The sequence below is a fragment of the Herpailurus yagouaroundi genome, unplaced genomic scaffold (assembly GCF_014898765.1).
Source record: "Herpailurus yagouaroundi ecotype Mexico unplaced genomic scaffold, PumYag 483, whole genome shotgun sequence".
NCBI lineage: Eukaryota > Metazoa > Chordata > Mammalia > Carnivora > Felidae > Herpailurus > Herpailurus yagouaroundi.
In genome coordinates, this window is record NW_024412700.1 from 669,097 (window position 1) to 697,063 (window position 27,967).

At 48.7% G+C, this 27,967-nt stretch overlaps 1 protein-coding gene across 8 annotated transcripts in view; it reads right to left on the bottom strand.

Moving 5' to 3' along the window:
• Positions 1-3,499: 3,499 nt before the first annotated feature.
• The window catches only part of PRKAG2 (protein kinase AMP-activated non-catalytic subunit gamma 2), a 262,603-nt gene continuing 238,135 nt past the window's right edge, over positions 3,500-27,967 (bottom strand). For all 8 annotated transcript variants that reach the window (XM_040464568.1, XM_040464567.1, XM_040464569.1 and 5 more), the window contains 8 exons: positions 21,649-21,694; positions 19,949-20,003; positions 18,981-19,107; positions 16,095-16,260; positions 15,724-15,761; positions 13,975-14,121; positions 11,321-11,414; positions 3,500-4,656 (listed from right to left, as the gene is read on the bottom strand). In XM_040464568.1, the coding sequence (XP_040320502.1) occupies positions 4,625-4,656; positions 11,321-11,414; positions 13,975-14,121; positions 15,724-15,761; positions 16,095-16,260; positions 18,981-19,107; positions 19,949-20,003; positions 21,649-21,694 (705 nt within the window). In that variant the 3' untranslated portion in view covers positions 3,500-4,624. The remainder of the gene's footprint in view (positions 4,657-11,320; positions 11,415-13,974; positions 14,122-15,723; positions 15,762-16,094; positions 16,261-18,980; positions 19,108-19,948; positions 20,004-21,648; positions 21,695-27,967) is intronic.

Here is a 27,967-nt window from a genome sequence, read left to right on the forward strand (position 1 = left end):
TGCGGCTGGAAGGGAGGTGACCCCACAGCTCGGGGCGTCTTGTGGGCCAGGGGGCGTATCCAAAGGGTTGCCAAAGCAAGGGGGACCTCAGGCTGCACGGGCCACGAGGCGGGGGGACCCCACCCTCCCCAGATCTTGGCCCGCCCGGAAGTGGCCAGGCCTCGCGGGCCGCAGTTGGAGGTTCCCCCTTGGTCTTTGCAGTTGAGGCCGTGGCCGAGAGCAGCCCCGGGCGTGGCTTTGGGCCATTGCGTGGTTCTCCCAGGCCGAGCAGCACAGTTTGGAAGAGATGAGAAGGGAGGGCCTGCTCTCAGGCTCCTGTGCTCAGCTGGGAGGGAGAGTTCACCCGGAGGAGGGTCCGCAGCCTCTCTCCCTGGGGCTGGGAGGGCCGGTGGCTGGAATGGGTGAGGCAAATGGCCTGTGGCAAATGAGCGCCAGTGACACCTGGCAGTTGTTTACCTGCGTTCTCCGATTCGATTCGTTGCGGTGGTGATCCGTTGGCCGGAGCGGCGGGAGGGGGCGAGATGCTCCTGACTTTGGCCAGTGGAGGCAGGTGGGAGCCTCATCCTGCGTCCCCAACCTCCCAGAAGCAGGCGCCCCTCAGGCTCTGGTCCCCAGTGAGAGCAGGTGATTGTGACGCAGGCTTTCCAGAGAGGGCAACGCACAGCTGAAGTCAGAGTAGTGTTTTGTCGAGTCTTCAGATTCTGACCAGCAAGTTCCTTGGAGGTGGAGGTCCAGCAGGGGTCTGGAGGGAACTGGGTATCTGGCTCTTTCCCCACCTCCCTGCGGGGAGGATCCTCAGTATCTTTGAGAGCCACGCAGGGAGCCACGTGATTGATTTTACTATGCTCTGGCTTAGGCTGGCATCTAAAGGTAAATGTTGTGCGGTGTGGTAAGTTCTAGAAAGAAGATGGGGCTACATCCACAAGGCGAGGGGACTTTAGGGGTTTCCTGTGACTGTTGCAAGCATGCTCTTTATGTAGACTTACAACCCTGCTGGTGGCACAGGGGATTTTACGTGAAAAAACAATTTTGGAACCTGTTCTTGGTTTCCTTGTGAAAAGAAAGTAAGAGAAACTTCCGAGCATTTCCCTGCGGGTTGGAATTTTCTCCCGAGAGCGCTACTGTTTGCAAAGCGAAATTCTCTTTTTGGCGGAAGTGCCTTGGAAGTAAGCGCCCTGAAATCTACCTGTGGACTGTTTGGATTGTCCCCTGTCCCAGAAAGGCTGCCTGCTCAGGTGTCCCCCCCCCCCCCCAAAGACAGATGGATTCAGTTAGGAAGTAACGAAGGTAATCAAAAATCCCCAGAAGGTTGTAATTGTTCGGGGCGGAGTTTCTAACCTCCTCACTTACATCTTGGGCTGCACATTGTGTGTCGCCCTGGCTCGCTCGCAGGGTCTGTGGTCTCTAGCCACCAGGCGCCAGCGGCACATCCCCACCGCCAGTGGTGACGAGCGAAAGTGTCTCCGCTTTGCCAAGTGTCCCCCGGGGTCCGAAATCTCTCCCGCCGAGAACCAGTGGTTTAAAGAGGATGGTCTGCTCACGCAAATGTTTCTCTAGGAAAATGTAAGAGATGTCATCAGTTCAGGAAGTCCATCCAGTTTTCCTTAGAGATTAGAATATGAAACGGAACGGATGCCCTCTCCGCTTCCGGAACCGGTGTGGTGTGTTTTTTACGCTCTTGCTTTCACGTTGATCACTCGTCAGTCGTGATCACTCACCGCCCCCAAAGGCCTTTGGGCTTTTGGGGGCTGTGAGCTCCTCGTTGGTGCGAGGGCCAGGGCGTCCGTGGGCACTGGTGGCGCAGTGAGCCTGCCACGCAAGGGGGCCCTGGGAGCCTCGAGGGGACGGGCTGCTGCAAACACCTGGGGCGCATCCAGCAAGGGTTTCTAGGTGGTTTTTCTCGGGGCAGCTAGGCTTTTCCCTTAGAATCCTTTCTTCGTTAGGATTCTGGAAGTGCCACTTCTCCTTATTTCTAGAAGGGCGCAGAGAGGCACACTTCCTAGAACCCGGTCTTTATCACTTGCTGGAAACAAGATGCTCTTGGGCAACAGCCCTGCGTCTGAAAAGGGGCCGCCCCACTCCCGCTGGCGCCTAACAGGTGCAGGTGCGCTCCAAACCCTGCTGCCCGGCACGGTGACACAGCCCTGCCCCGCCCTACCCTACCCTACCCTACCCTACCCTGCCCGAGGCCCGCCAGACTGAGTATGCCTCTGGGAAGAGAGAATGGTAGCACGTTTCTTTGTAAATGGCCCCGTGCGGTTTTCTGAAGCGGAACATACACAGAATACGCTCTGTGTGGCACATGGGAGTCTGAGCAGACTCATGGGTGCTTCACAAACCCGGGGCGGGCTGAAAGCAGATGTTTTGAGGTTCCAAACTGGGGTTCTAGCAGCTTTGTGACTGTTTTTGCTTTCTCCCAAATATGACCATTAACCTAAGTCACAACCACGGTTTCTATGGGGAAACGTGTACACGTGCTCTCTCACAGCTGGCCTAACTAGGAAATGCAAAGTGACAGCATAAGAAAATCTGCGGGTCGACTTTTAATTGAATGTATTCTATTTAATAATGGAGAGAAAGTGTGTGAGTCATTAAGGTTTTTTCAAAAATATTTTTTTAATTTCTTAAAAAAAATTTTTTTCGTGTGTGTGTGTGCATGCGTGCGCAGGGAAGGGGCAGAGAGAGAGGGGGACACAGAATCTGCAACAGACTCCAGGCTCTGAGCTGTCAGTGCAGAGCCTGATGCGGGGCTTGAACCCATGAACCGCGAGATCACGACCTGATCCGAAGTCGGACGCTTAACCGACTGAGCCACCCAGGCACCCCAAGATTTTATTATTTATTATTATTTAAAAACATTTTTTAAAATATTTATTTTTGAGAGAGTGTGTGAGTGGAGGAGGGCCAGAGAGGGAGACACAGAATCTGAAGGCAGACTCTCCAGGCTCTGAGCTGTCAGCACAGAGCCCGATGCGGAACTCGAACACATGGAACTGTGGGATCATGACCTGACCTGAAGTGGGACGCCCAACTGACTGAGCCACCCAGGCGCCCCTATTATGTTTTTAATTTATTTTTGAGACAGAGCATGAATTGGGGAGAGAGGCGGGGGGGGGGGGGACAGAAGATCCGAAGCGGGCTCTGTGCTGACAGCAGAGAGCCCGATGTAGGGTTCAAACTCACTAACTGCGAGATCATGACCTGAGCTGATGTTGGACGCTCAACTGAGTCACCCAGGTGGTCCCCAAGAATTTATTCTTAAGTAATCTGTACACCCAACACGGGACTCGAACTCACAACCCTGAGATCAAGAGTCACACGCTCCTCTGATCCAGCCAGGCTCCCCAGGTTTGTTTTTTTCTGATGAGGGAAAAAGGGATCCGAGAATTCACGTTCTCCTTCATTTGGGAAGAAATCTCTACGTGGGAAACTTCATGCAGATTTGTAATGAATATGTGCCGAAACACGTGGTATTTCAAAGAACGTCCTGAACAAAATGGTCGATAATAAGATTTACTTTAATCTTTCAATCTGCCAAAAAAACCCCAAAACAACAACAAAAAAATCAAACTATACTCATATATATATATACAGTGTGGACATTTTCAGAGCACTTACATTAGGAAACATGGTTTCTCTTCAACCACATGACATATTGCATGTGCCACAATAGAATTTACACGGACGATCGCACAGCAGCCGTACAAACATTGTGATTTTACGTTTCAGTACACAAGAAAAAAATAGACCTCTTCCCGGCACTCTGTTCGCTCAAAACCGCCGCCTGTTCCCAGTCTAGCAGAGCACGTTTTCACCCGTGCTTTCAGAAACTTCGGCTTTTCCACTCTAACAGTGGCTATTTTAGAAGTCCTACGCTTTCCAGATCCAAACTTAAATGAGAAATTTGCCTTTTAAAAATAACCACCGATGGTTTATTAACGGGCATGGGGAGGCTTACCCACCAGGATGTGTAAAAAAAAAAAAAAAAAAAAAAAAAAAATTTTGCAGGAAAGTAAAAATAAATAAAGCTGTTGTAAAGCAGTTTTGTTTACACTGTAGTTCAGAACAGACACTTAAACGTAAAACTGCCATTGAAGGTTTACAAAGTAATGATTTATATCCAAATTACAACGGTTTGACAAATCTAATGAGAACAAAACTGATTTGGTAAAGGTCCAAAGACTGTCACGCCCCAGCACCGTGTGGCTCCAGCTGCCACGGGCCGCAGTGATGACATATCACGTGTTCCGACATAAGGCACTAGGTCTGAAGAAGCCATGCGCTCGCCTTATGTCATATTACCTGTTACAGACCAGTGAATTCTTTGAAACGAAAAATAATAAAAAATTTCAGGACACAGTGCACTTTAATAACATACAGCATTTGAAATCGCTCAGACGAAGGTCTGAAAACAGTCTTTTAATGCAAGGCTGAATCTTCAAACACATAAAACCTGTTTCTTATGCTCAGTTTCAACGTCACTGGAAAAAACACCCATCGCTAAACCCTGCTATACATTCTTAGCCATTTTACGGTCTTCTAACACGGTCAGTGTTCATGAGGCAAAGCGTGACCCAGAATCTTTGTTCAAGTTCTCCTACGAGGGCTTCTCCACTCACAGCGGTCATTCGGTTTCCGTCTCCTTTTGTTTGGCACCTGTCGGTAGATGGAAAATGAAACATCAAAGCGCGTCGCAGATGGGCCTGTCTTGCACACAGCAGGGGTGGTCCCCACCCCCCGGGGAATCCTCACCCGTACTCTGCCGTGCCTTAGGAGAACGTTCCAGACCCCTACAAACACAGCCGCCCACTTCTAATCTGTGTTCCAGGTCCTAAGTGTTAAATACGCAGGACTTAATTTGGAAAAGAAAGGGGTTCCAGTGCTAACGTTTTTAAAAGAGAGAACGCACGTGTGTCCTAGTGAAGGTGCGCGTGTTGCCGTCACGCGGGCGGACCTCGCTCACTGCGCTTTGTGGGTGGTTTTGTTCTTAAAAATCGGAAGGTCTGTGCCAACCCTGCCTCAGGCAAGTCTACTGGCACCGTTTTCCAAACGGCATCGTTCTGTGTGCCCGTCCCATTTTGGGAACTCCCCGCGTCGCAAACTTTTTCACGACGATACCTGTTAACGGCGATCAGGGATCTCGGTCGCTACTGTAATCGTTGGCCGGCACCGTGAGCCACACGCAGGCAGCGACTCAATAAATGTGTGTGTGCCCACCGCTCCGCTGGCCGTCCCCCCCCCCATCTCTCCCTCCGTCTCCTCGGGCCTCCCTCGTCCCTGAGATGCAACACTCTTGAAACCAGGCCAACGTGGCAACCCTACCGCGGCCCCTAGGTGTTCAGGTGAAAGTCGCCTACCTTTCGCTTTGTATCAAAAGCTAGAAATGATTAAGCCCGGTGTGACAAAGACACGTCCAAAGTGGGCCTCTTTCACCAAACAGCAAGCCCCGCTGTGAAGTCAGAGGAAAAATCCTTGAGATAAAGGGCTGCTCCAGGGGCACCTGGCTGGCTCGGTCGCAAAAGCGAGCGACTCTTGGCCTCTGGGTTGTAAGTTCGAGCCCCACGCTGGGGGTAGACATGCCTTAAGTAAATAAATACGTAAACTTAAAAAATAAAAATAAAAAAAGAAAATGCTCCTCCCGGAACACGGGTGGTAAGAAGGCAACACGGCCTCCCTGCTGGTATGGAGAGGGTTGCAGGGGTCTGGACGGAAGGTCGCGCCAGCCACACGTCCCCTGAGGCCAGAGCCTAATCCGGAGCCAGGCCCCGACTCTCTCCGACTCCGTGAAGGCGGAGAGAGGTGAGGCAGCTGCAGAGGAGAAGCCTGAAGCTGGCAGAGGTGGGTCAGGAGGTTCCGGGAAAGGCGCCCTCTCCACAGCACCCAAGTGCAGGGCGAAGCGGCAGGCCGGCCGGAAGGCCCAGCAGCCGGAACGAATGCGGGGGCCGCACGACACCCACCCCTTCGGTGGAGACACAACAGCCTTCTCCCGGAAGACACCAGCCGGGCCTTCAGAGCCAGAGAGAAGTCCGTGCCCGGGGCTGACTCCCTCGTCGGGGGCTGACGCGGCAGTGACCTGGATCGGCAGCCGGGGCTCGGTGACCGTTCCGAAAACCCGAGGCCCCCGTGAACGGCGGGAGGTCTGCTCCGCCTGCGCTCTGTGAACGCACGACGAAGCCCGTCGGTCTCCCGCACGGTCACTGAGCAGGGGACGCTGGCTGCTGAGTTCTGCTCAGCCAGAGATCCCTTTCAAGAGGGGGCAGCTCCCTGGCGGTGCACCCGGTCACATCCCAGAGCTCTGACGGAGACGGACGGGATGAGGGTCGTGCTCGTGCCTGCCGCCACCCCCGCCATCCTGCAGCCCGTGCCTCAGGCGGCCACCTCGGCCTTCGAGTCTAGTATTTAAGAAACACGGGTCACAAGGCGACAGCTGCCACGCCTGGAACTCCTCAGATGCATCTGAAGGCGACTGAAAACCTTCTGGGAAGGATTCACCATTCTAGAAGCCATTAAGAACGTTCGTGATTACAGGAAGAGATCAGATTATCAACATAATCCGGAGTTTGGAAGAAGGTGATTCCAATCCTCCTTGAGAGGACGTGGAGGGTTCAGGACCTCAGTGGAGTCACTGTGGATGCGGTAGAAACAGCAAGAGAACTGGGATCAGAAGTGGAGCCTGAAGAGGGGACGGGGTCGCCACCATCTCAGGATGAAACCTGGACGGACGAGGAGGGGCAAAGAAAGCGGCTTCCTGAGGTGGCATCTCCTCCCGGTGGAGATGCCGCGAAGACACGGTCACAAGGGATTTGGAACGCTCCGGAAGCCTGGTAGGCGAGGCAGCGGCGGGGGCTGAGAGGACAGACCCCGGTTCGGGGAAAGTTCTCCTCTGGGTAAAATGCCATCAAACGGCACCGCCCGCCACAGAGAAATCGTTCGTGACGGGAAGAGCCACCCGGTGCGGCCAATGTCCCCGCTGTCTTATTTTCAGACGCTGCACAGCCACCCCGGCCTTCAGCGCCCACCACCCTGCCGGGTCAGCAGCCATCACCGTGGGACAGGACCCCCTCCAGCAAGAGGATTAGGACCCGCTGGAAGCTCAGACGGCGGTTAGCACGTTTCAGCAATCAAGTCGCTTTTCACGGAGGTGTGTCCACTGTCGTTTTGGCCGCGGTGCTGGGGCACACATCACATGCCGCAAACGTGTGGTGCAAACGTGCCTTCCATGCACCGGGAAACCAACACCTTCCTTCCACTCGCTTTATTGTGACATTCGCTGTACTGCAGGGGTCCGGACCCCAGCCCACAGGGTCCCTGAGGTGTGCCTGTGCGTACTTCCAAAACGTTGAACAAAAGCGTTCCAACACGTTTACGGGTATCTGCACGCATCTGGCTCGTGACTTTCCGGGCGGGTTGGCGGGAGCGCTACCATTTTTCTCAGCACAGCAGCCTCTCCTGTTGTCCCTTCAGACCCAAGAAGACTTTTGAAAGAGATGAACCCATAGAAAATAAGGGGCTAAAAAAACCATAGCTACCGCTAACCGATCATTTATTCATCGGTCACGTGCGCGCACGCACACGTAGGTTTGCCTGGACGGTCCACGTGTGACAAGGAGCTACTGCCGAAGAGAAAATGTTACTACGGCCAATCCACGTCCTTGATGGAGGACCGTGTCCACTGGCTGCTGAATCACCACTGGTAGCTTTTATTCACCCAACAGCGGATGCCTTCTCGAAGTGCCTCTTGCCGCTGATTCCCACCCAGCAGCGCGGGTCCCGGCTGCGGTCCCTCGTCGCCCGCAAACAGCTTCACCTGTGGGTTTGGTATCAGAGTGTGTCTGGAAGGACGGAGGGCCTGGGTCAGCCTGCTCACCGGACGGCTGCCTGGACCAGGGGCTAAATGAGGCCACACACGGGCAACTCCTGGGGGAGACGGGGGCCAGGCCGGAGCCCTCACCTGATGCTTACATGGCACCGTCTCTCACGATGACGGCATCTCAAGGGCTGCTGATCCGAGGCGGGCAGGGCCGGTGTTCCCGGAGAGCTCTCCGAACGTTCACTTGCGATGCAGTTATTAGGGACACGGAGCACTTTTCCTAAATAGGTTCTACACACTACATTGCAGAGAATTCTAACTCAACTACTATCTTTAGAACGTTATTTCTATGGTAACGCACATACCAAATTCGGCTGTGGAACAGGGTTCCTCCCCGCAGAGGAGTATTAATGACTTGGAATTTAAAAAATCTCAAATGTGGATGGAAATGTCAACTCATCCAGCCCAACATTTTCATTCGTTTAAAACAAGTTTTTTTTAATTCTTTTAATCTCTACGCCCAACGTGGAGCTCGAACTCACAACCCTGAGGTCAAGAGTCGCATGCTCTACTGAGCCCGGCGCCCCGGGCCACCACTCTCATTCTTTGGGTCTGTGACACTAGGCACACAGAGGCTAAAGAACGTGATTCGTTCACTCCGGAGCTTACCATGCACAAAGAATCTTGGCCATGAGACCGAGAGGGGCCGAAATGAGCCCTAACGCTGCTGGCTGAACGTGTGCCCTGGCCCGGGCCAGCTGCCCGGGAGAGGGGTGCCTCTTTCTGAAGGTGCTAAGTTACGTGCCCGCGAGGACGAGCCCGCCCTGGACGAGGCCCGTCCCCGTGCGCACAAAGGATCTGTCTGTGCGCAGGCCGCACAGGAGTGGGATCACGCGCTCCGGATGGGTCTCGCCCGCCTGGTCCGGGTGACCTCCGTGCGTAGGTCAAGTACAGCCGTGTGAGCGCCCTGCTAGCCGGGGAGGGTCCCGCAGCACGGGGGTGGCGCCACCTGCTTATCTTTCTGCTAGGGGTTTGCGTGTGTTTTCTCAGTCCGTGGACCCCCTCCCTGGTTGCTGCTTCTCTGCTGGAGTCACGGCCTCGCTGCTTGCACCCAGAGGAGGTGAGATTTCTCGCCGGTGGCAGGGACTCCTTTAAGATGGGCATCTTTAGGTTAGAAACCAACTGGAAACTGGTCTTGGCTAGTTTGATTTCTGAACCAAGGTAAAATAAGTACTGTAGTACATGCACGGTTTATTTTTTCCCCATTATTTAATTGGGCTCACTTTAAAAAAATATAATTTGTTGTCACATTGGTTTCCGTACAACATCCAGTGCTCCTCCCAACAGGTGCCCTCCTCAGTGCCCATCACCCACTTTCCCCTCTCCCCCACCCCCATCCCCCCTCAGTTCTCTGTATTCAAGGGGCTCTTACGGTTTGCCTCCCTCCCTCCCCCTCTGTAACTATTTTCTCCCCTTCCCCTCCCCCATGGTCTTCGGTTAAGTTTCTCAGGATCCACGTATGAGTGAAAACATACGACATCTGTCTCTCTCTGACTTATTTCACTTAGCGTAATACCCTCCAGTTCCATCCACATTGCTGCAAATGGCAGGATTTCGTTCTCTCTCATGGCCAAGTAGTTTTCCATTATATATATAAACCACATCTTCTTTATCCATTCATCCACTGATGGACATTTAGGCTCTTTCCATAATTGGGCTGTTGTTGAAATTGCTGCTATAAACATTGGGGTACAAGTGCCCCTCTGCATCAGCACTCCTGTATCCCTTGGGTAAATTCCTAGCAGTGCTACTGCTGGGTCATAGGGTAGATCTATTTTTAATTTTTTGAGGAACCTCCACACTGTTTTCCAGAGTGGCTGCCCCAGTTTGCATTCCCACCAACAGTGCAAGAGGGTTCCCATTTCTCCACATCCTCACCAGCATCTACAGTCTCCCGATTTGTTCATTTTAGCCACTCTGACCTGCATGAGGTGCTATCTCAGTGTGGTTTTGATTTGCATTTCCCTGATGAGGAGTGACGTTGAGCATCTTTTCATGTGCCTGTTGGCCATCTGGATGTCTTCTTTAGAAAAGTGTCTAATCATGTCTTCTGCCCAATTCTTTCTGGATTATTTGTTTTTCGGGTGTGGAGTTTGGTGAGTTCTTTATAGATTTTGGATACTAGCCCTTTGTCGGACATGTCATTGGCAAATATCTTTTCCCATTCCATCGGTTGCCTTTTAGTTTTGTTGATTGTTTCCTTTGCGGTGCAAAAGCTTTTTATCTGGATGATGTCCCAATAGTTCACTTTTGCTTTTAATTCCCTTGCCTTTGGAGATGTGTCAAGTAAGAAACTGCTGCGGCCGAGGTCAGAGAGATTTTTTCCTGCTTTCTCCTCTAGAATTTTGATGGTTCCCTGTCTCACATTCAGGTTCTTTATCCATCTTGAGTTTCTTTTTGTGACTGGTGTCCGAAAGTGGTCTCGTTTCATTCTTCTGCATGTTGTTGTCCAGTTCTCCCAGCACCGTTTGTTAAAGAGACTTTTTTCCATTGGATCCTCTTTCCTGCTTTGTCAAAGATTAGTTGGCCATATATTTGTGGCTCCAATTCTGGGGTCTCTGTTCTGTTCCACGGGTCTGTGTGTCTGTTTTTGAGTACATGCACACTTCAATGTTTAACTTCTAGGGGGTTCGGAGTGTATGTCACTTAGTCTGCAGTCTTGGCACGGGTCAGTGTGGCCCAAGGCTGGACTCTTTGTACTTGATGGGGGTGGGAAGGGGAGGAGTAGGGAGGAAAAAGAGAGGGCTGGTGCTTTTAGGACCCCTTAGCCCGCCTCTCACTACTAAACATGGCCCACAGGAGACACAGCAGCCCTCTTTCCCAGAGCCCCCTCCTCCCCTCCCGTGCACGCTCCCTGACTGGCCTCAGAGCTTGCGCCGAGCTGGTCTGGCACAAAATGAGGTTAGCTACCGATGCTGTTTGGGAGGTAATGTAATTCCCATATGCTGTTGTTAATGGAAAAAAGTTTGTGTTTAGGCCTTCTGTTTTATATACTCAAAACGCAAGATTTTTTTTTGTGTTTTTTTTTTTTTTAAGGGTAGAGCGAAGAATTTCCCCTCCTATGTTTTCTAGGTAGTCGTCCTAAAAATCAAAACTGAAGGAGTCTTCGCTTTTGAATGGGAAGGGTTAGGACTATGGCAACGAATCCTCACTTATGCAGACGCTGCTGGTTGTTGATAGGATGCTCCTCAGAATTTCTATCGACTTTTATCTCTCACCCACGCGGAGCAGTAAAACAAAGAAAAACCACACAAAGTGAAAATGGTTTACAGGGCAATGCACGAGAATTCAAATTTCAGAATATCAATATAGGAACGATACAACCCCGAAACACCGAGCTCTGTCTGTGCGCGGTGGTGAAGTACCTGCACGGGGCACCCGCCCCCGCCCGGCAGCCCCCACCCCCCCTTCTCGCACACAAAGGGCAAGGCCGGCACCCGGCACTCGTACCTGCGGGCGTGAGTATCAGGGCCTGCAGAATGTCTGACAGGGAGATAATACCCACGATGCTATCTGCTTCATTTACTACCACCAGCCGATGCACCTGCAAACGCGAGAAAAGTGGGTCAGGATTTACATGAAGGTTTAAAACGGGTGTAAGGGAAAATGTCTTTCGTATACGATGCCCTGAGTACATCCCACAAATGAGAGATGGAAACAGTGCACAGAGCCTTGAAGGGTCTTAGGCTCTGAAGCTACAATGCAGTGCTGACTTTCTTAATTACTTGTGGGAAAAATCGGCCGCGTCCCGCTGTTTTCAAATTTCAGAATATCAATACAGGAACGATGCAACCCCAAAACATGAAGGCACCAGGCAGCCATAATCTTAAACGTAGGTTCTTAATTCTTTACAGTTGTATCTCAGTTTCTCGTAACTCTCAGATACTGATTTACGTGGGAAGGACGTCCAACCAAATGAGCACGAGAACAACATGGGTCACGGTTCTTCATTTTTCTGTAGTCTTTTCTCTATGAAATTCCTACGTAATATGCTCAGTTCAGAAGATAAGTGAACTATAATTGAAACATTCACATCTCATTTTCCACCGAGATCTTTAGCAAATGAATGGCTTGTGTTGTGGGGTCTTACTCTAGATGTTGGGTGTAGAGAGGACTTAAATAAACTTGAAAAGTTTTTCTAAAAAAACTTTGGGTCTTCAATAATCCTGTGATAGAACACAATTATTTTACTATAATTATAAATTAAAACGATGGCTTGTATCTAGGATCAGAGAGTGCTTTCTAGTCTATACTGGACACATTTTGTTGTTAACGTCCAATAATGCTAATTAAGTAACTCTCTTTTGAATGACTGGTCAAGGGGCAGCGATCTTACCCAGAGAATTCATTCTTCCAGGCAGAAATGACTACCAAAAATATTTTCTTGCCATTTGTTGCTGAGTCTAGACTAGCGAATATTCTGGTGTGATATTTATGTCCTATAAATAACTAAATCATTGTGGATACTGTATACCCTTTCCCCAACAACTGTAATGAAGCTAAAATTGGCCTTTGTCCCCCAGCAAGGAGCCATCTGGTGAAAGAAATTATTTCAATGGGGAAAAAAGTCAAGATGGGCAACTTGAGAAAAGTGTTAAGTTACATCTTTTTCCTCAATGACCGATTTCCTATGACAAAGAAATTTCTATTGCTTGCCAGATGGGCCGAAAAGACGAGCCAATTGCTTTTCTCTTTTGCCCGAGGATAATATATGCTCAGACAAGAGAGCTCAGGACAGAGGAGCACCGGACGGTGTTCCCCACGCTAACCAGAACTCTGCCACCCAGGACCAGCCACGGCTACTGCTGTGGCGCAGGTCTTTCTGGCCTCTTTTCTATACACGTGAGCAGGTAAATGAATACACTCACGCTCTATACGGTAAGTGGCTTTTTCTCTTGGTAATACATTGTTAATGTTTTTTCTGTACCTTCTAGGACATTTCTCATTGTTGTAAAGGATTTCATCACATGGATGTGCACTGTCCTTATAGATAATTAGGAAGAGGGGTCTTACCCATTTCTGCCTATGATCTTCGAAAGGCCTGTAATTCTATGGACCTTCATAAAAAGTAAAGATGTATTCCCAAGCCCACTAAAACTCTTTGGAGAACAAGAGTGATGGGTACTAAACTCAAGTAGAAAAAGGAAAGCGTTCCTACTGAGATTCTAAGTGAAATACGTTTCAAAAGCTGTGAACAGTGGTAGCGGGGGGAGGCCCCGCGGGTGAGCCCACGCCAAGGTGAAGTCTTCAACACGCAAGGATGAAGACGGGGCTATGTTTCTGTAAGATGGCTCCCGAGAGGGTGCAACCCCCTGCTTCACAGGTAATGTTAGGATCGCCTGTTAGTAGCCTACGAACTAATCAGGGGCTTTTCTTCGTGGACTGTATTCTCCTATTTATAATAAGAATGACCAAAGCAGATGTATCATTATGAATGGATTCTGCCTACTTCGGGGCAGTTCCAGAAAGAACACGGTATGTCAGTCCTCGAGAGTGATAAACGGCTAACATTCCCATCCCTGTCTAATGAGGAAGGGAAGGAAAGATTCCGGGAGTGGGGATCCTGGATTAGATACATTATATGCTGATCTCGCTCATCTTTTATCGGAAGCGTTATCCGAAGTATACTCAAAACCCTCACGTACGCAGGCACCCAGAGTGCAGAGGGTCAGGAGACGAAGTTATTCGTCCATCTACTCTTATCTCGATCAGGAAAGCGAGAACATTAACTTATGAAGATCAAAGGATGTTTTGAGTGACCATTCCCTTTGTTACAGCAGTATACAATGACACAATTTTAAGTTCGTAAATCCCCTAATGGGACCTAAAGCGCTTGGGACATTTGTTTTTTTAGTTATGTGCTTTTTAAACCATGAAAGTTTCTGACCAGTTTGACTCAACTATGACACTGCACTTATCAGTTCACTGCAGTGAGCATTTCCAGATGACCTACTATGTGTCAAGCAACACGGGGAGGGCGTGATCTCCGATCGCACTGGCTGACGCTGTGACTCAGGATCCCCGCGCACCTCAAGCAAGGACCCGGTGCAGTGGGCGTGCGCAGGGGTGGGAGGGGAGGGGGTGATCTGGCCCGGCTGCCTCACCTCGGCCCGCACTATTCTGTCCACGATGGTCTCCAGTATTTCCAGCTTACTGCACTTCACGACGCCCTCAAAGTACTGTGAGCGGTGCTGAAGGGCCTGGGTCACTGTGATATCTAGGTTATTGTATGTCTTCTCAGCAGCAAGGTTCTGTAATAAAGGGACGGTGAATTATGTCCTTTGATTTCAGCTCGCCTATTTAATAACCAAGATTAGTAAGTTTAAAGTGACCTGATTTTTAAAGACATTGTTTATCTTAAAAAAAAATTTTTTTTTTAATCTATTTTTGAGACAGAGCATGAGTGGGGGAGGGGCAGAGAGAGGGGGAGACACAGAATCCGAAGCGGGCTCCGGGCTCCGAGCTGTCAGCACAGAGCTTACGAGATACACCTTAATTATGACAAACCCTGTTAAATTTTGCCTGCTTGTCCTACGGAAGACTACCTCCCCCCCCATCCTTAGACTAACATTTGTAAAGGGTGAGAAGCACCCTAGGGTGCCTGCAACAGTAGACCCTCCCTGCGAGCCCCTGCCCAGGGGGCAAGGTTTTCGTCAGGAAGGCGCCGAGGGACCCGCCAGGTCAAGCCCGTGAAGGAAGAACAGGCCAGACGAGCCCCCCACAGACCCATGTGGCTTTAACCTCAGAGGGTCCTACCCAACCAAATTCTAATTGGCAGATTTTTTGATGCCTGTTATGTTAAGCAGAATGCATGAGACAAGAGACACAGCTAGCTGCCAAGTTATATTTAACGGCGGGATCAATATTAGGGTAAAAAATGCAGAGCACGTTTGGGGCTACCAGAATTTTGGTTTCCTTTCTTAGAGATACTAGAAAACTCTAAGGAAGTGCATTTAAAATGAATGGGGCGAAAAAGCATTCAGTAGAAAGATGTAGCATTACATCTAGCAGATTTACACCAGGGATCAAAAACAGACCCCTCGAAACAGGACTTTAATATAGGGGCGCCTGGGTGGCTCAGTCAGTTGAGCATCCGACTTTGGTTCAGGTCATGATCTCGCAGTCTGTGGGTTCAAGACCCGCGTCGGGCTCTGTGCTGACAGCTCAGAGCCTGGAGCCTGCTTCCCATTCTGTGTCTCCCTCTTTCTCTGCCCCTCCCCCGCTCGCGCTCTGTCTCTCTCTCTCAAAAATAAACATTAAAAAATTTTTTTAAATAATGAATATATTTGCTGTTTTCTTTAGAACAGCTGTTCCCAATCAGTAAAACAATGAGATGATTATAACCCCTGAAGTGACCCCTGAATTACTGTGTGCACTAAGCACATGGAATAAATAATGTCTTGCCCACAGAAATAGGACCGTCTATAATATTCACACATGCTACAGTAGTGGATAAACTACACATAGACTGGAAAAACCATAAAATGCTAATATGTTATTCACTGCTAACCCAGGGGATGTTAAGCACAGTAACCCTGGGCAGTCTGCAGAATCCTCCAGTCCTCACATTCACAAAAGCTAGTAAATCAGGGAAAATCACAAACAGATTAATGTACCTATTTTACACTTATTTATTTTTGAGGGGCAGAGAGAGAAGGAGACGCAGGATCCGAAGCAGGCTCCAGGCTCCGAGCCGTCAGCACAGAGCCCGACACGGGGCTCGAACTCACAAATCGTGAGATCATGACCTGAGCCAAAGTCGGATGCTTAACTGACTGAGCCACCCAGGTGCCCCGTGAATCTGTTTTAAATGCATTCTAGAGGACAGGTGTAACAAAATTAAAAGTACTTACAATGACATCAAATTTGGAATAAATATCTACAACTTTTCCTAAAAATGAAAACAAATGTTAGAAAAAAACAGGCCTTAGAGACAAAAAAAAAAAAACCATTTAAAATCAGTCTTAGCCAGATGCTTACTAGCAATTAAACAAACCTGTCTAATTTTAAATAGACATGAAATCCCATCTTAACAGCAAGTGTAGAAATAAGCCAGGTCCAAGTCCTTGCTAACCCGAGTGCTGACTCGATCCGCCACGTCTGAAACTCTCATCCCCCCCCCCCCCCTTGCTGGCCACCCACCCAGTCTGATCTGCTGACCGCTTAGCAGTCCGTTTGCCCCAAGGAGACAAAGCGTGGTCTCTGTCTGACCAAACCCACAGACCTGACTCATCCACCACAGGCAAGGCCGACACTCGTCTTTCTACAAAGACGTTCAAGGCTTTAATGATGGGAGTGTCCGGGTGGATGAAGGCGATGTTGTGGTAGGTCCCGATGCCAAGGGCGTCTAGGTTCTGCTTCATGAAGGCAGGCTTTGGCATATCAGACATCTAAGCAGAAGATAAACACGAATGCTCTAGAGCCCGAGCAGACCTCTTCAACGTGCACATGTCCACACTTGAAACAAAACACTACGTATCACAGATTACGGTTAGCGGTTTTCTGACCATCTACCCGGATGTCCGAACGAACACGGAAATGCTACACATAGGAACTGCAGTCTGCGTTCAAACCGGTTTACGGGTCTACGCTTCTATTCAACGACTTAGTAAAACACTACAAGGCAACTCACACAGTGTAACGTTCCCCTCCTCTTCACCCACGGAAAACGTGGACAGAAGAGGGAACAAGAGGTCTCTTTGGAAGTTCAGACCCACAGCCACCAAGAATCCCGTATCCTTAGGTATTTATCTTAAACTCCTGGTCCTGCTGTCGGCATTAAGGAATATCTACCAAGAACCCACGCGTTTCCAGACCCAGAGCGTCTCAGGAGAGCTGTCCGAGCTAAGCTAGTCCTCACCCCGGCCCCCCACCCCCACCCCCACATCCTGAGGACTCCACCTTGTGATTACGAGGGGCACAGAACAGGCCAACAGAATTGCAAGAACCTTTAAAAGTTCGCTTTTCTTTTCATGGGCTGTTTTAGAGGAGGAGGGAGAAGTCAGAAGAGAGGAGTCTAGGGTCATGTTTGACTAAGACAAAATAAGGTCTACGGTTTCAAAAATCCACCTTGTATAAAGGGTATAGTTGATTCCGTCCTCCTGCTGTACCTTATAATTATCAGGAAAAGATGAACAATTAGAAGAAACAAAATGTTCAAGTCAAAGTTCATCAATATTCAAATCATGAGAATCCTAGAAATTTAGAGAAAAAAAAGAAAGACCTATTAGGTCATCTAGCCCATCGTGACGCAGGACAACCCCTGTTCCATACTGTATGCTCAGGCTAACTGTCAACGGTCTCCAAGGGAAAGGCCACTTTTGCCTCAGAAAATGATCTCGGATCAGTAAAAATCAGGGTCTGAAGTTTTATTTAAAATCCTGTATTTTAATCTGAAAACCTCTAGGTGAATATTCTAAGAGCATGACTTCATTACCATATTGGCCCAAATGTAAGGCTGTACTGGCAGAGGGGACCTCCTCGACTTTTTATGGAAGAGGAGGACACCAAGGCCCGCCTCCCACTGTTCCTTCGCATCCACAGCGGTGCAGCCGTGAAAACGGGCTGGACTCGACCAGAAACATCTGGGAGACCCGGGGCAGGCTTAACTCTCTGAGCCGGGCGCCTCCGCACAGAGGAGCCGAGACACCGCCCGCCGACAGGGCCGCGGAGGCAGGGAGGCCGAGAGGCCGAGAGGCCGCCCGTCGGGAGCCTCTCAGCCACTGCCGGCAGTGAGCTGGCAGCCGCTCCACCTCAGTTTCACTGCCTCGAAGGTGGGGACGCGTAAAAAATACCTACCTGAGAGGGTGGAGGCGAGGATTAGAGGTGTCGTGTGACATGGGCAGGACGGTACCTGCCACGTGACAAATGCTGAAGAGTCTTCAGCTATGACGATTACTGTCACTTTAGTGCGATCGCTCTAGGGGGTGGGTGGGCTAAAAGCCTGGCACCTGCGGGCCCTGGATCCCACTCAACTGGGATACGGGGGCGACAGCCTGTTCAGCGCACAGCAGACCCAGGGTCTGTGCCTGACAGGGGGGACGTCTACCCAGCACTATCCGTCCCTGACTTTCCCCTACACTGTCTTTCTACTGCCTGCTTTTTTGTCAATTTCCTACCTTCTGTCTTGGCAATTATTTAATCGTGAAGAGTGTTAGTTTCCCAGGTAAACTATGAAAATGCAGGACTGGCCTGATTCTCCCAACTACGGACCCCTCGGTTGCTTCTGTCTGGCAAAGCTGAGGTCGGGAGGCTGGCCTCTCTGCGTCGCGCTAGAGCGCTGTCTTATTTCCTTAACTGATGCGGTAGGAAGCCGGGAAGCGCATTCTGAGGGTCGATTTTTAATGTCTACTACATTCCGTAAAAACATGACTTCACGTGTCGTCTCTTCGGGACCACGAATGAGGCCTCCTACTGGTCCTAGCTGACCAACGACGGCTAACTGCAAATTCAGGGCATGTAATCCGAAGGGGAAAAATTAAAGCCCTCTTGTAAAAACTCGGGTCCTTCGGCGCTTTTAGTATTGACCAAAGAGGCCAGTGTTCGGGATGATTAGGAAGATGTCTCGTTTCAAACGCAGTTGAGAAAACCTACCGGTAACACAGCCCGAATTTGGACCAACATGGTATTCTCGTGCCAAAATTCTATTCGCTGTGGGTTTTTCTATCGCTGTAATTTCCAATAACATAATCCTGGGGACGGTATTGTTTGAATGTTTCTGCAACCATGATACCGATAAAGCATCGTAAGGCAATTTGCTGTAAATACTGGCTCAACCGATCTTAAGATAGCAGTGTCTGAAAGAGACTGACTTGCAAATTGCTTTACTGCCCTCTTGTTTTAGGTGATGAAACATTCTAACTTAAATAGAGAATTTCAAGCGTGTTGAGTATTTTGACACTTGCCCTGAAAGGCGACTGCTTCTTACATGGAATCAACTTGGAGAATGCAGTAAGTTGAGAAAGTGCAGCTTAGCAACGATGGAGACCTCCTAACAATCGCAATGCCAAAGTTCACCACTTCTACTGAGGGTGACAGGAGCCAATTTACTTGAAGTAAATGAGTTAAAGTAGATGCAACTACGTCTTTAGAAACACTAAAAACTACTTACAAAAAGCTGGAGGAACTTGAGGATTCTTTTGTGGGTAAGTATATAAAGTGCATTCCCACTGATAGGGTCAATAACTGGCAATCTGTGGATTTTATTTTTGATCAACGAGTATACAGCATCGAAGAGGCTGCGGGAAAAGCCATCAAAGTTGTTAGGAGGCTTTAAGGAAAAATGTAAAACGCTCTGGACCACCCCTGCTTTAGAAGCATTTTCAGTGTTTTCACATCACAGCAATAAAAGGTTGATTTGACTCAAAGCAGTGTTTGGGCAAAGTTTTAAGTTGGGTATCTCAGCAAGAGGGTCTTGATTTTTCCCAGTCTGTGTCAATCTCAGATACAAGCGAGAGCTACGGATCTCTAGGAGAGGAGGTTCTAACCGTGTTTAATGCTGCTGTTTGAGAACGACAGGACTGCGAAGGGACCACACCAGCGACCAGGAGCTCGGGCCCGGCCCTGCCCCGTAGCGGACTCACTGCAACCCCCTTCGGGGCTGCTCTGGCCCTTCCCGGGTCTGCCGGAGCCGTCCCAGAAGGCCTGGGTCAAAACGTATGCGCCAGAGGACTCCCGAGGGGTGGCGCGTTCTTCCGATGACCTCCTGACCCATGTCTAACGGAGAGTGACCTTCAACCTCAGGGCACGCTAGAACCCCTGGGGGAGCTTCCGGAATGCACGCTCCTGGGCACCACCCTCCAAAGGCGATCTAACAGGTCGGAGGTAGAGCTCCCCGGATGGTTTGTGCTGCTGGTGATCGGGATTTTAAAACTGCTTAACGTGACCATCCTCCCAGCCCCTTATCAATCCTCTGGACAAACACCGGCTGATTTCTATTGCCTCTACATCTACTGAATTCAATATCTGAAATTAGGGAGGGCTGGCTGGCCCCTATCTACATGAAAAACCTAGCAATCATGGAAACAAAACAAGAATCTGAACGAATGTTTTCAAAGGAGAAAAACTTTACAAGTTTACCTTGCATCTGGAGATATATTCACTAAAGGCTTAAATGTTTCTTGTAAATAAAGCTCTGTTTTTATAGAAAGAAAATACGCAGTTAGTAACAACCCATTTGCTGTTTGTAATTATTACATAAATTAAACTACTCTTCAATTTACAGACAACAATTAGAAGGATTAAAAACCAAAAGCAAATGAATGCAATTTACTGAACACTACCGGATAAATTAGAGTTAGGACTATTTTAAACAACTTAGAAGCTGCTTTCGGGATGTTGCCTTTGTGGAAAAATTAAATATTTAAAAACAGTATTACAATGGATGTTGTAAAAATGAGAAGAATATTCAAGCAATCTGATGTAAAAAATCAAAACCAGCAGAGGTCACTAGAATATTAGCAAATTGCTATCACCCTTAAGACAGAAGTGTTCATAGAATCCTTTAAAACTAATTTTCACAAGTTAAAATAGAAAATAAAAGTTCCAACAGACTTTGTCCTTTAAAGGTGCTTAAGTTTTGTTTCCCCAAACTCATGCTCAAAACCTGCATCTTGGGGATCTTGGGAGTCTGTAGAAACTATCTTCCTAAAGACCCACTGTAATGAAATCTGCCTCGCTGAGGTTTCTATACAGAAAAGCATGAAGCAGGATCTTGACGTTACCATTATTACCACTGAATGAACACCATCTCACGCCAAACTGTAAATATACTTAAATCTTAGTCTAACGTTACTTATAATGCAGTAGAATCTGCTCAGGGGGATCTGTCTTGGTGTTCAGTTATATATTCACTTCCTAACAGGCAGTGCTAAGATACAGATCCCATGTTGACTCTGTTTTGTTTGACTTGACAAAGCCATTCTAAATCAAATATATCGCTCAGCGAAACTTCCAAGTCAAATGGAGTGAAAGAGCCGCTAGCCCTTTAGAGAATTCCCACGGATGTTCAGATTTTGCGGCTGCTGGTCACAAAGGTTGCTCATCGTTCCAAGCAAATTATTAATCAAAAATTTTCTATCTACCGGGCCCTCCATTTCTAGCCAGGCTCTTCTCTGAACACCCTACAAAGGCCTCTCCTCAATGTCGGTCCGACTGCCTTCCTCAGTGAGTCCTGTCCCATCCCAGTGACGGGCCCTTTGCCCCCTCCATCAATCCAGCATGACGGGGCTCGCTAAGACAGAGCAATTTCACGATCGTGAAATCAGAATTTAAAAAATGGATCCATTGCGGAAAAGGTACTGTGACTTCGAAGGGTTCCTTTTTCATGTCATTTTATTCACACCTTCTAGTTTAAGGTTCATTTGTTCTGTGTTTCTCCACGATAAAGAAATAATGATTAAATTTGAGATCAGATCCTTAATTTTGTTCATCTTAAGCACTCGCCTGGTGCATTCTCTACAGACAGATAAATCTGTGGGCAAGGACGGTAATCCTTAGCAGTCAGTGGTGGCTCCGTGGGGGGCAGTGACCGGGGCAATGGTTAGTTCACTGTCTTTCTATCCCCGCCTCAGTGTGAGGACTTGTTATAGGATCCCCTAGTAAACAGAACAGATGGTGTGTACAATAATAATAGCACACTACTCAAGATTAAGATAGAAATAAACGTTTTAATCACATAATTTCTTAGGCAAAGGGAAAAGGATCTGCGAAGCTAAGACATGTTTTACCCACTTTTTTTTCCTGATCCTAAAAGATTTTTAACACCCAATAGTGCTTACCCCTCCACGTTTCAATCTTATGTTCCTCTAATTCATAGATCTGTACCTGCAAACGAGAAAAATTCTTATTTACAAACGTTAACATATACAACATAAGAAAAAAATGATTTCATAACTACTGTGGAGTCCCATAATTCGGCAGATGGAAACAGTCAAGATAATTCAGAAATACTGGAAATATAAATTAGAAACATAAAGTGCTCTACGTTTCTTGAAAGATAAATGTTTTCTAAACTTAAAACACAATAGGGGTGCCTGGCTGGCTCAGTGAGTGGGGCACGGGACTCCCGATGTCAGGGTTGTGAGTCGGAGCCCCACGCTCGGCGTAGAAATTACTTAAAAAAATAAAAAGTGTTAAATTTAAAACAGAAACTAGGGTAATATTTTCATGAATCTAATAGAAACATTTCTGATCCGCTTAAATTTTAAAACACGTAGGGACATACATGCCCGATTCCCTCTTTTTCAGGGTACAGAAAATGTTTAGCATCTCTAATTTAAAAAGGACAAGTGGTTACGTCGTGCTAAAATAAAGCCGTTAGGTCAATTTGTGCCTGGACCGTATCGACCTGTTTCCCCAGGGCAGGAAGGGCATAAAATACCTGGAGGGTTAAACAGCACAGTATAATACAAAGTCACTTTGGAGTTGTTCAGCTTTGTTTCAAATCTCGAGGCTAGCCCTACCACTTTCTTAGTTGCTCTTCTTGGCCAAGTTATTTAACCTCTCCATCTGCTTCCCTTCCAAGACGAGTGCGTGCAAATGCCCTCCAGATACGGCTTCTGTGAGCGTCCCAGGAGAGAACAGGAAATAGAGGGCCTGGCCCAAGACGGTGGTTCTCCGAGGCGCCCCCCTGTGGCCTCCCCTCCCGGCTCAGTGTTTGAAAAAATCACTACGCCTTACTTCTATCAGCGTTGTGCTGGGGCTCAAGGGGGCACCTGAAATAAGAAAACGTGGCCTCTTCTTGGAGCTCAAAATCCAGAGGGCAGCAGCATCAAGGCAGTCCTAGATAAAAATGCCACCGACCCTACAGCGAGGCGGGGTCAGGGCTGCCGACCCCCGCGCCGTCGAAACTCTGTGTAATGTGTGACTTCCCCAGAGTTAGCGTGTTGTTCAACAGTCAACTGTAGGAGGTCACCCTCTAAAAGGCTGAGTACGGGGACACACACAAGGTAGAGACGACCAGAGGTCAGGCCAGGGAAGTGTCGAGGAGGAAGATTTCAGCCAGGCCCTGCGTGGCGAGTGGGCTTTACAAAAAGCAGAAAAACTCGAGTAAAGGCCTGGAGAGGAAAAGACTCGCCCCTGCTCAAGGAACACGGAGGACACGCAGGGCTGGAGTGAGGGCTGGGGACCAACGTGGCCTCATGCTCACTCGACCGCCCCATGGCCCGGGGGGCTGCCTGGCCCGGGAGACGAGGCCGGGTCAGCCCTGATGGGTTTAAGTAGCGAATGACGTGATGGTAAGGCTCTAAGCAGGAGGCTTTCACAGCACCAGCGCCAGATGGGAAACCGAGTCTCGGGTGGTGAGGTCCAGAACCGTGATCGGGGTGATACGGGGGCCACAGGAAGAAGGACTGAAAGGTTCAGAGATTAATTTAACAGGAGAGAGAGAGAGACCGGTAGGTAAAAGGTCCCCCACCCCCGCCCAGTTCTGATGCTAGGTGACGGAGCAGTAAATATCCACACCAGAGAGGAAAGCTGAACCGAAGGTCAAGGGAAGGTGAGGGCGTGGGTTTTTTTTGTTTCAAGTTTTTAAGTTCCAGTTAACATACGGTGTGATATTAGTTTCACGAAGAGAATGAGTGATTCATCACTTCCATACAACCCCCAGTGCTCATCACAAGTGCCTTCCTTAATGCCCATCCCCCATCTAGCCCATCCCTCCGCCCACCTCCCTCCAGCCCCCTTCGCTTTGCTCTCTGTCGTTGAGTCTGTTTTATGTTTTGCCTCTTTTTGTTTCCCCTTGTGTTCAGCTGTTTTGTTTCTTAAATTCCACACATGAGTGAAATCACATGTTATGTGTCTTTCTCTGACTTACTTACTTAGCATAATACGCTCTGGAGCCCTCCATGTTGCAAATGGCAAGATTCTGGTTTTTGTTTTTTTTTTTAAGTTTATTTTTCAGAGAGAAACAGAGAGAGCGAGCAGGAGAGGGGCAGAGAGAGGGGAAGAGAATCCCAAGCAGGTGCTGCACCATCAGCACGGAGCCCGGGGTGGGGCCCGAACTTACAAACCATGAGATCGTGACCTGATCCGAAATCAAGGGCTGGACGCTGAACCGGCTGAGCCACCCAGGCGTCCCAAGGTTTTGTTCTTCAAGGATATGGTCGAACATAGTTTACAAACAGAAACTATAGCTCCAGGCCTCACTCTGGAAGTCCTGAGAAGACACACTCAGCTGAGCAGAGGCCTCCCTGCGTCCTGCCTGCACGGGCCCGAAGGTCTTCAGCCACAGTCGCCAGCGTCGATGCAGTTTCACCAACGTGAGTGTCTATTATGAACCAGGTGTGTTTGGCCCTGGCATGATGGGAAGGGTGTGTGTGTGTGTAAGATACAAAGATGAGTAAGATACAGTCTCTACCTTCTACCTCAGAGAACTCAAAATCTAGCCAGAGATTCAGATCCCCCCATAACAGCATTTCTCAACCCTGGCACAGTGACATTTTAGGCTAGGTGACTTTTTGTTGTAGGGACCGTCCTGTACCCTGTAGGCTATTAAGCAGCATCCCTGGCCTCTGCCCGCCAGACACCAGAACCACCCTGCCCTTCTAGCTGTGACCAAAAATATCTCCAGATGTTGTCAAATGTCCCCTGGGCCGGGGGGGGGGGGGGGCGCGAGGGGGCAAAATGGCTCCCAGCGGAGAAACACTGCCTTACGACTAATGAGAATGCAGCATGAGAAGTGCCATAAGGGCATTAACGGGTGCAGAGAAAGAGTGACTAATTCTGTCAGAGGTGACTGATACAGGGAACTCTCCATCACTAAGGTGACCCAGGAGTAGGATTCTGCAAGTCTAGACTTTCAACTGGCAGGGGCCTAAGGACAAGGAGGAGGACAGAAAGGAAGAGTGTGAACATGAAGTTGGGGAAGAGCAGCCACACAGACGAGAAGAAGGCCAAAGGCTAAGCTTTAGAAAATATCCACAATTAGGAATTACGGGGAGGCAGGAAGAGAAGGAGCCTAGCAGGTCAGCTCGGAAGGAGAGGAGAAACGGGAAGTGTCACCAACACCAAGTGCGAGTAACACCGCACGACCACCGTTCTCGAATACAAACTTTAACAGTTAAAAAAAGAGGCATCCAGTACCTACGTTTCTGTAACCACAGTGGTCGAGAGGGGCAGCGGTGGCGTTGGCTCTCGCTCAGAGGAAAAGTTCTTTCCGAAATATATGTGAAAATTATGGTTTAAGAGTTCCGTTTCCATTTTGTGGAAGATCAGCCACAGAAAATTTTACGAAGACGCCACAAAATCTTTCAAGTGTGAGCTCCCAATCTCACTGAAAATTCAATAGGAACAAGGTTTGAAAATAAGGCTGGAGATCACCCAAGGGAGAATCGGCAAGTAGCAAATGAAGACAGGTCAATGATGCTGAGCCCTGAAAGATGAACACCGTGGTCAAGTGGCCCGATGCTCCTGTGCCTGACGTCCCAGAGGAGAGGGGATGAGAAAGGAAAAATATCTGAGGAAACAGCAGCCAGAAACTTCCCAACTCAGTGAAAAACCAACTTAGGAGATCACGGAAACTCAGCAAACCTGGAGCGGGATAAAGACACAGAAAACCAAACCCGGGCATGTCCCTGCTACTGCTGAAGCCCCGAATTAGAGAGACAATCTCAAGCCAGAAAGAAACAGCGTATTCTACGGAACGCGTAAGAATGAACAGGTCTACTGACCTCTTACCGGAAGCACCGGGGAGGAGCTGCATCGTGGACGTGTTAAAAACAACTATCAACTCAGCTTCTATGATGCAACAAAAGCCTTCTTCAAAAATGAGGATGAAGTAATGACAGTGTCATTGAACAACAACTGCGATGGCCCGTCACGGCAGAACGGTCACGATAGGACCGAATGACACAACGCAGGAGGGAACCAGGCAGACTGCAGGGGTGGGGTGGGGTGGGGTGGGGTGGGGGCGCAGCACGCAGGTCCAGAGAGCAGCGAGAGACGGCATCTGGGCGGGTTGGTTTAAAAAACTATGAATGCTTGTTCTTTTTACTCTTCATCTGGTTTAAAACAAAAGTAAGGGCAGATGAAGTGGATCTTTGGTTACCCTAAAAGTTCAGCGTTTAACTCTCAACAGATGGTGTTCAAGTCGATACTGAAATGCACACAGCAGCCAGAAACATCCAGGGCAGAGACGTACAGAAAACATCGACAGAGCGCAGTCAGCCGTGATGGAGAGGAAGGCACTACCCTTAGTCTCCAGCTGCAAACAACCAGAAAATGGAAAAAAGTATGTGAAATGACTGTTTTCAGACGTCAGGCAACAGGCAGGGCAGGACCGGCCGGACCGTCAGCCCCGGGAGAAGGGAAGCAAGCAGACCGCGCCCCATGATCCCCACCTCTTTCTCTGGACTGCAGTGCAGGCAGCTGACCCAGCCAGGGCATGACAGTCCCACTGAGTCAGGGAGACAGGAATCAAAGTCTGGGCAGGCGGAATTTGCGGGCAGAGAACCGGGACGAGGAGGAGCTGTCCACGACAAGAGGGGACGGCAGTGCAGAGATCCTGAGCTTTGGACGGAGCACTAAGCTGGGCACGGCCGGGGTACGCGGACGTGAGGCCAGGCAAAGACTGACCAAGACGCTGTGTCTTCACCAGGCAGAATGGACAGTCCTCACTAAGCCACCAGCCACCAGGGATTCCACGGAGATCCCAGCAGTAAGAGAACCAAACCAGAGATGAACACTCTCACCAAGTTTAAAAACTGGCCCCCCAATAAACATTTGAGAAGATGCTCAACATCATTAGCCATCAGGCAAATACAACCCCAAAGCACAATGAGATCTCGCCTGTCGGGATGGCTAAAATAAAAAACACAAGAAACAACAGGGGTTGGTGAGGATGTGGAGACCAAGGAACCCTCGTGCACCGTTGCTAAGAATGCAAACTGGTGCAGCCACTGTGGAAATCAGTGTGGAGGGTCCCCAAAAAATGAACAACAGAGCTACCACAGGATCTGGCAATTCCACTCCAGGTGGTTTCCTGCAAACCCCTCTTCCACCTGCCAAAAAAACCAAATACTAATTTGAAAAGATGTATTTATCCCCACACTTGCTGCAGCATGAGTTGTAAGAGCCAAGACCTGGAAGCAATTCAAATGTCCATCAGTCGATGAACGAGTAAAGAAAATGTGGTGCTCACACGCACACACACGCACACACACACACAGGAATGCTACTCAGTTATAATGAACAAATGCCGCCATTTAAATGTGACAACGTGGATGGACCTAGAGTGAAATTCTAGAGAAATAAGTCAGAGACATAGTGAAATAAGTGAAATAAAGTGAAGTCAGAGAAAGACAAACACTCTATGATTTCACTCATATGCAGAATCTAAAAATCAAACAGAACAGAAATATACTCATAGATACAGAGAACAAAGTGGTGGCCACCAGAGGGGAAGGAGGGGGAAGGGACAAGAGAGATGGGTGGAAGGGATTAAGAGGTACAAACTTCCAGTTATAAAATTAGTCACGGGAATATAGTCAATAAAATTGTAATAACTTAGTATGGTGACAGACGGTACAACTGGACCTGGTGTGATCAGTTTGTAACATGTAAAGATACTGAATCACCATGTTGCACCCCTGAAACTGACACTGTATGTCGATTATAATAAAAAAAAAATTGGGGCCTGTATATTTAGACAAATGTTTTATAAAAACTTTGGCTTAACTGATAACTACTGCTGAGATTTTTAATGCGGGGGTTAGCTGCATTTTATCAAAATACATCCAGTTAGTAATCATCCTTGTGTTGATCTTGCTAGTTCAGAAGCAGACATGTGACCACTATAAAGAAAACCAATATTCACCGGCATTGGTAGTATTTCAGGAATCAGACACGTCACGCGAAATAAGTATGGGATGCTTACAAAATCTTTGGTAAAACTTAGTTCTAAGAGTAGGTCTCATGTCTTTTCTTTTACATAGGAATTTAGTTATTGGGCAATATTAACCGTTACACGTAAAAAGAATATTGGCTGAACTGTCTTTTTACCTTTCAGATACCCAAAATAGTATGAAGGAAAAAAATTAGGTAATTCTGTCCTTGCCCACCCCTGCCGAAAAAACAAACACAAAACACCCCTCCCCGCCC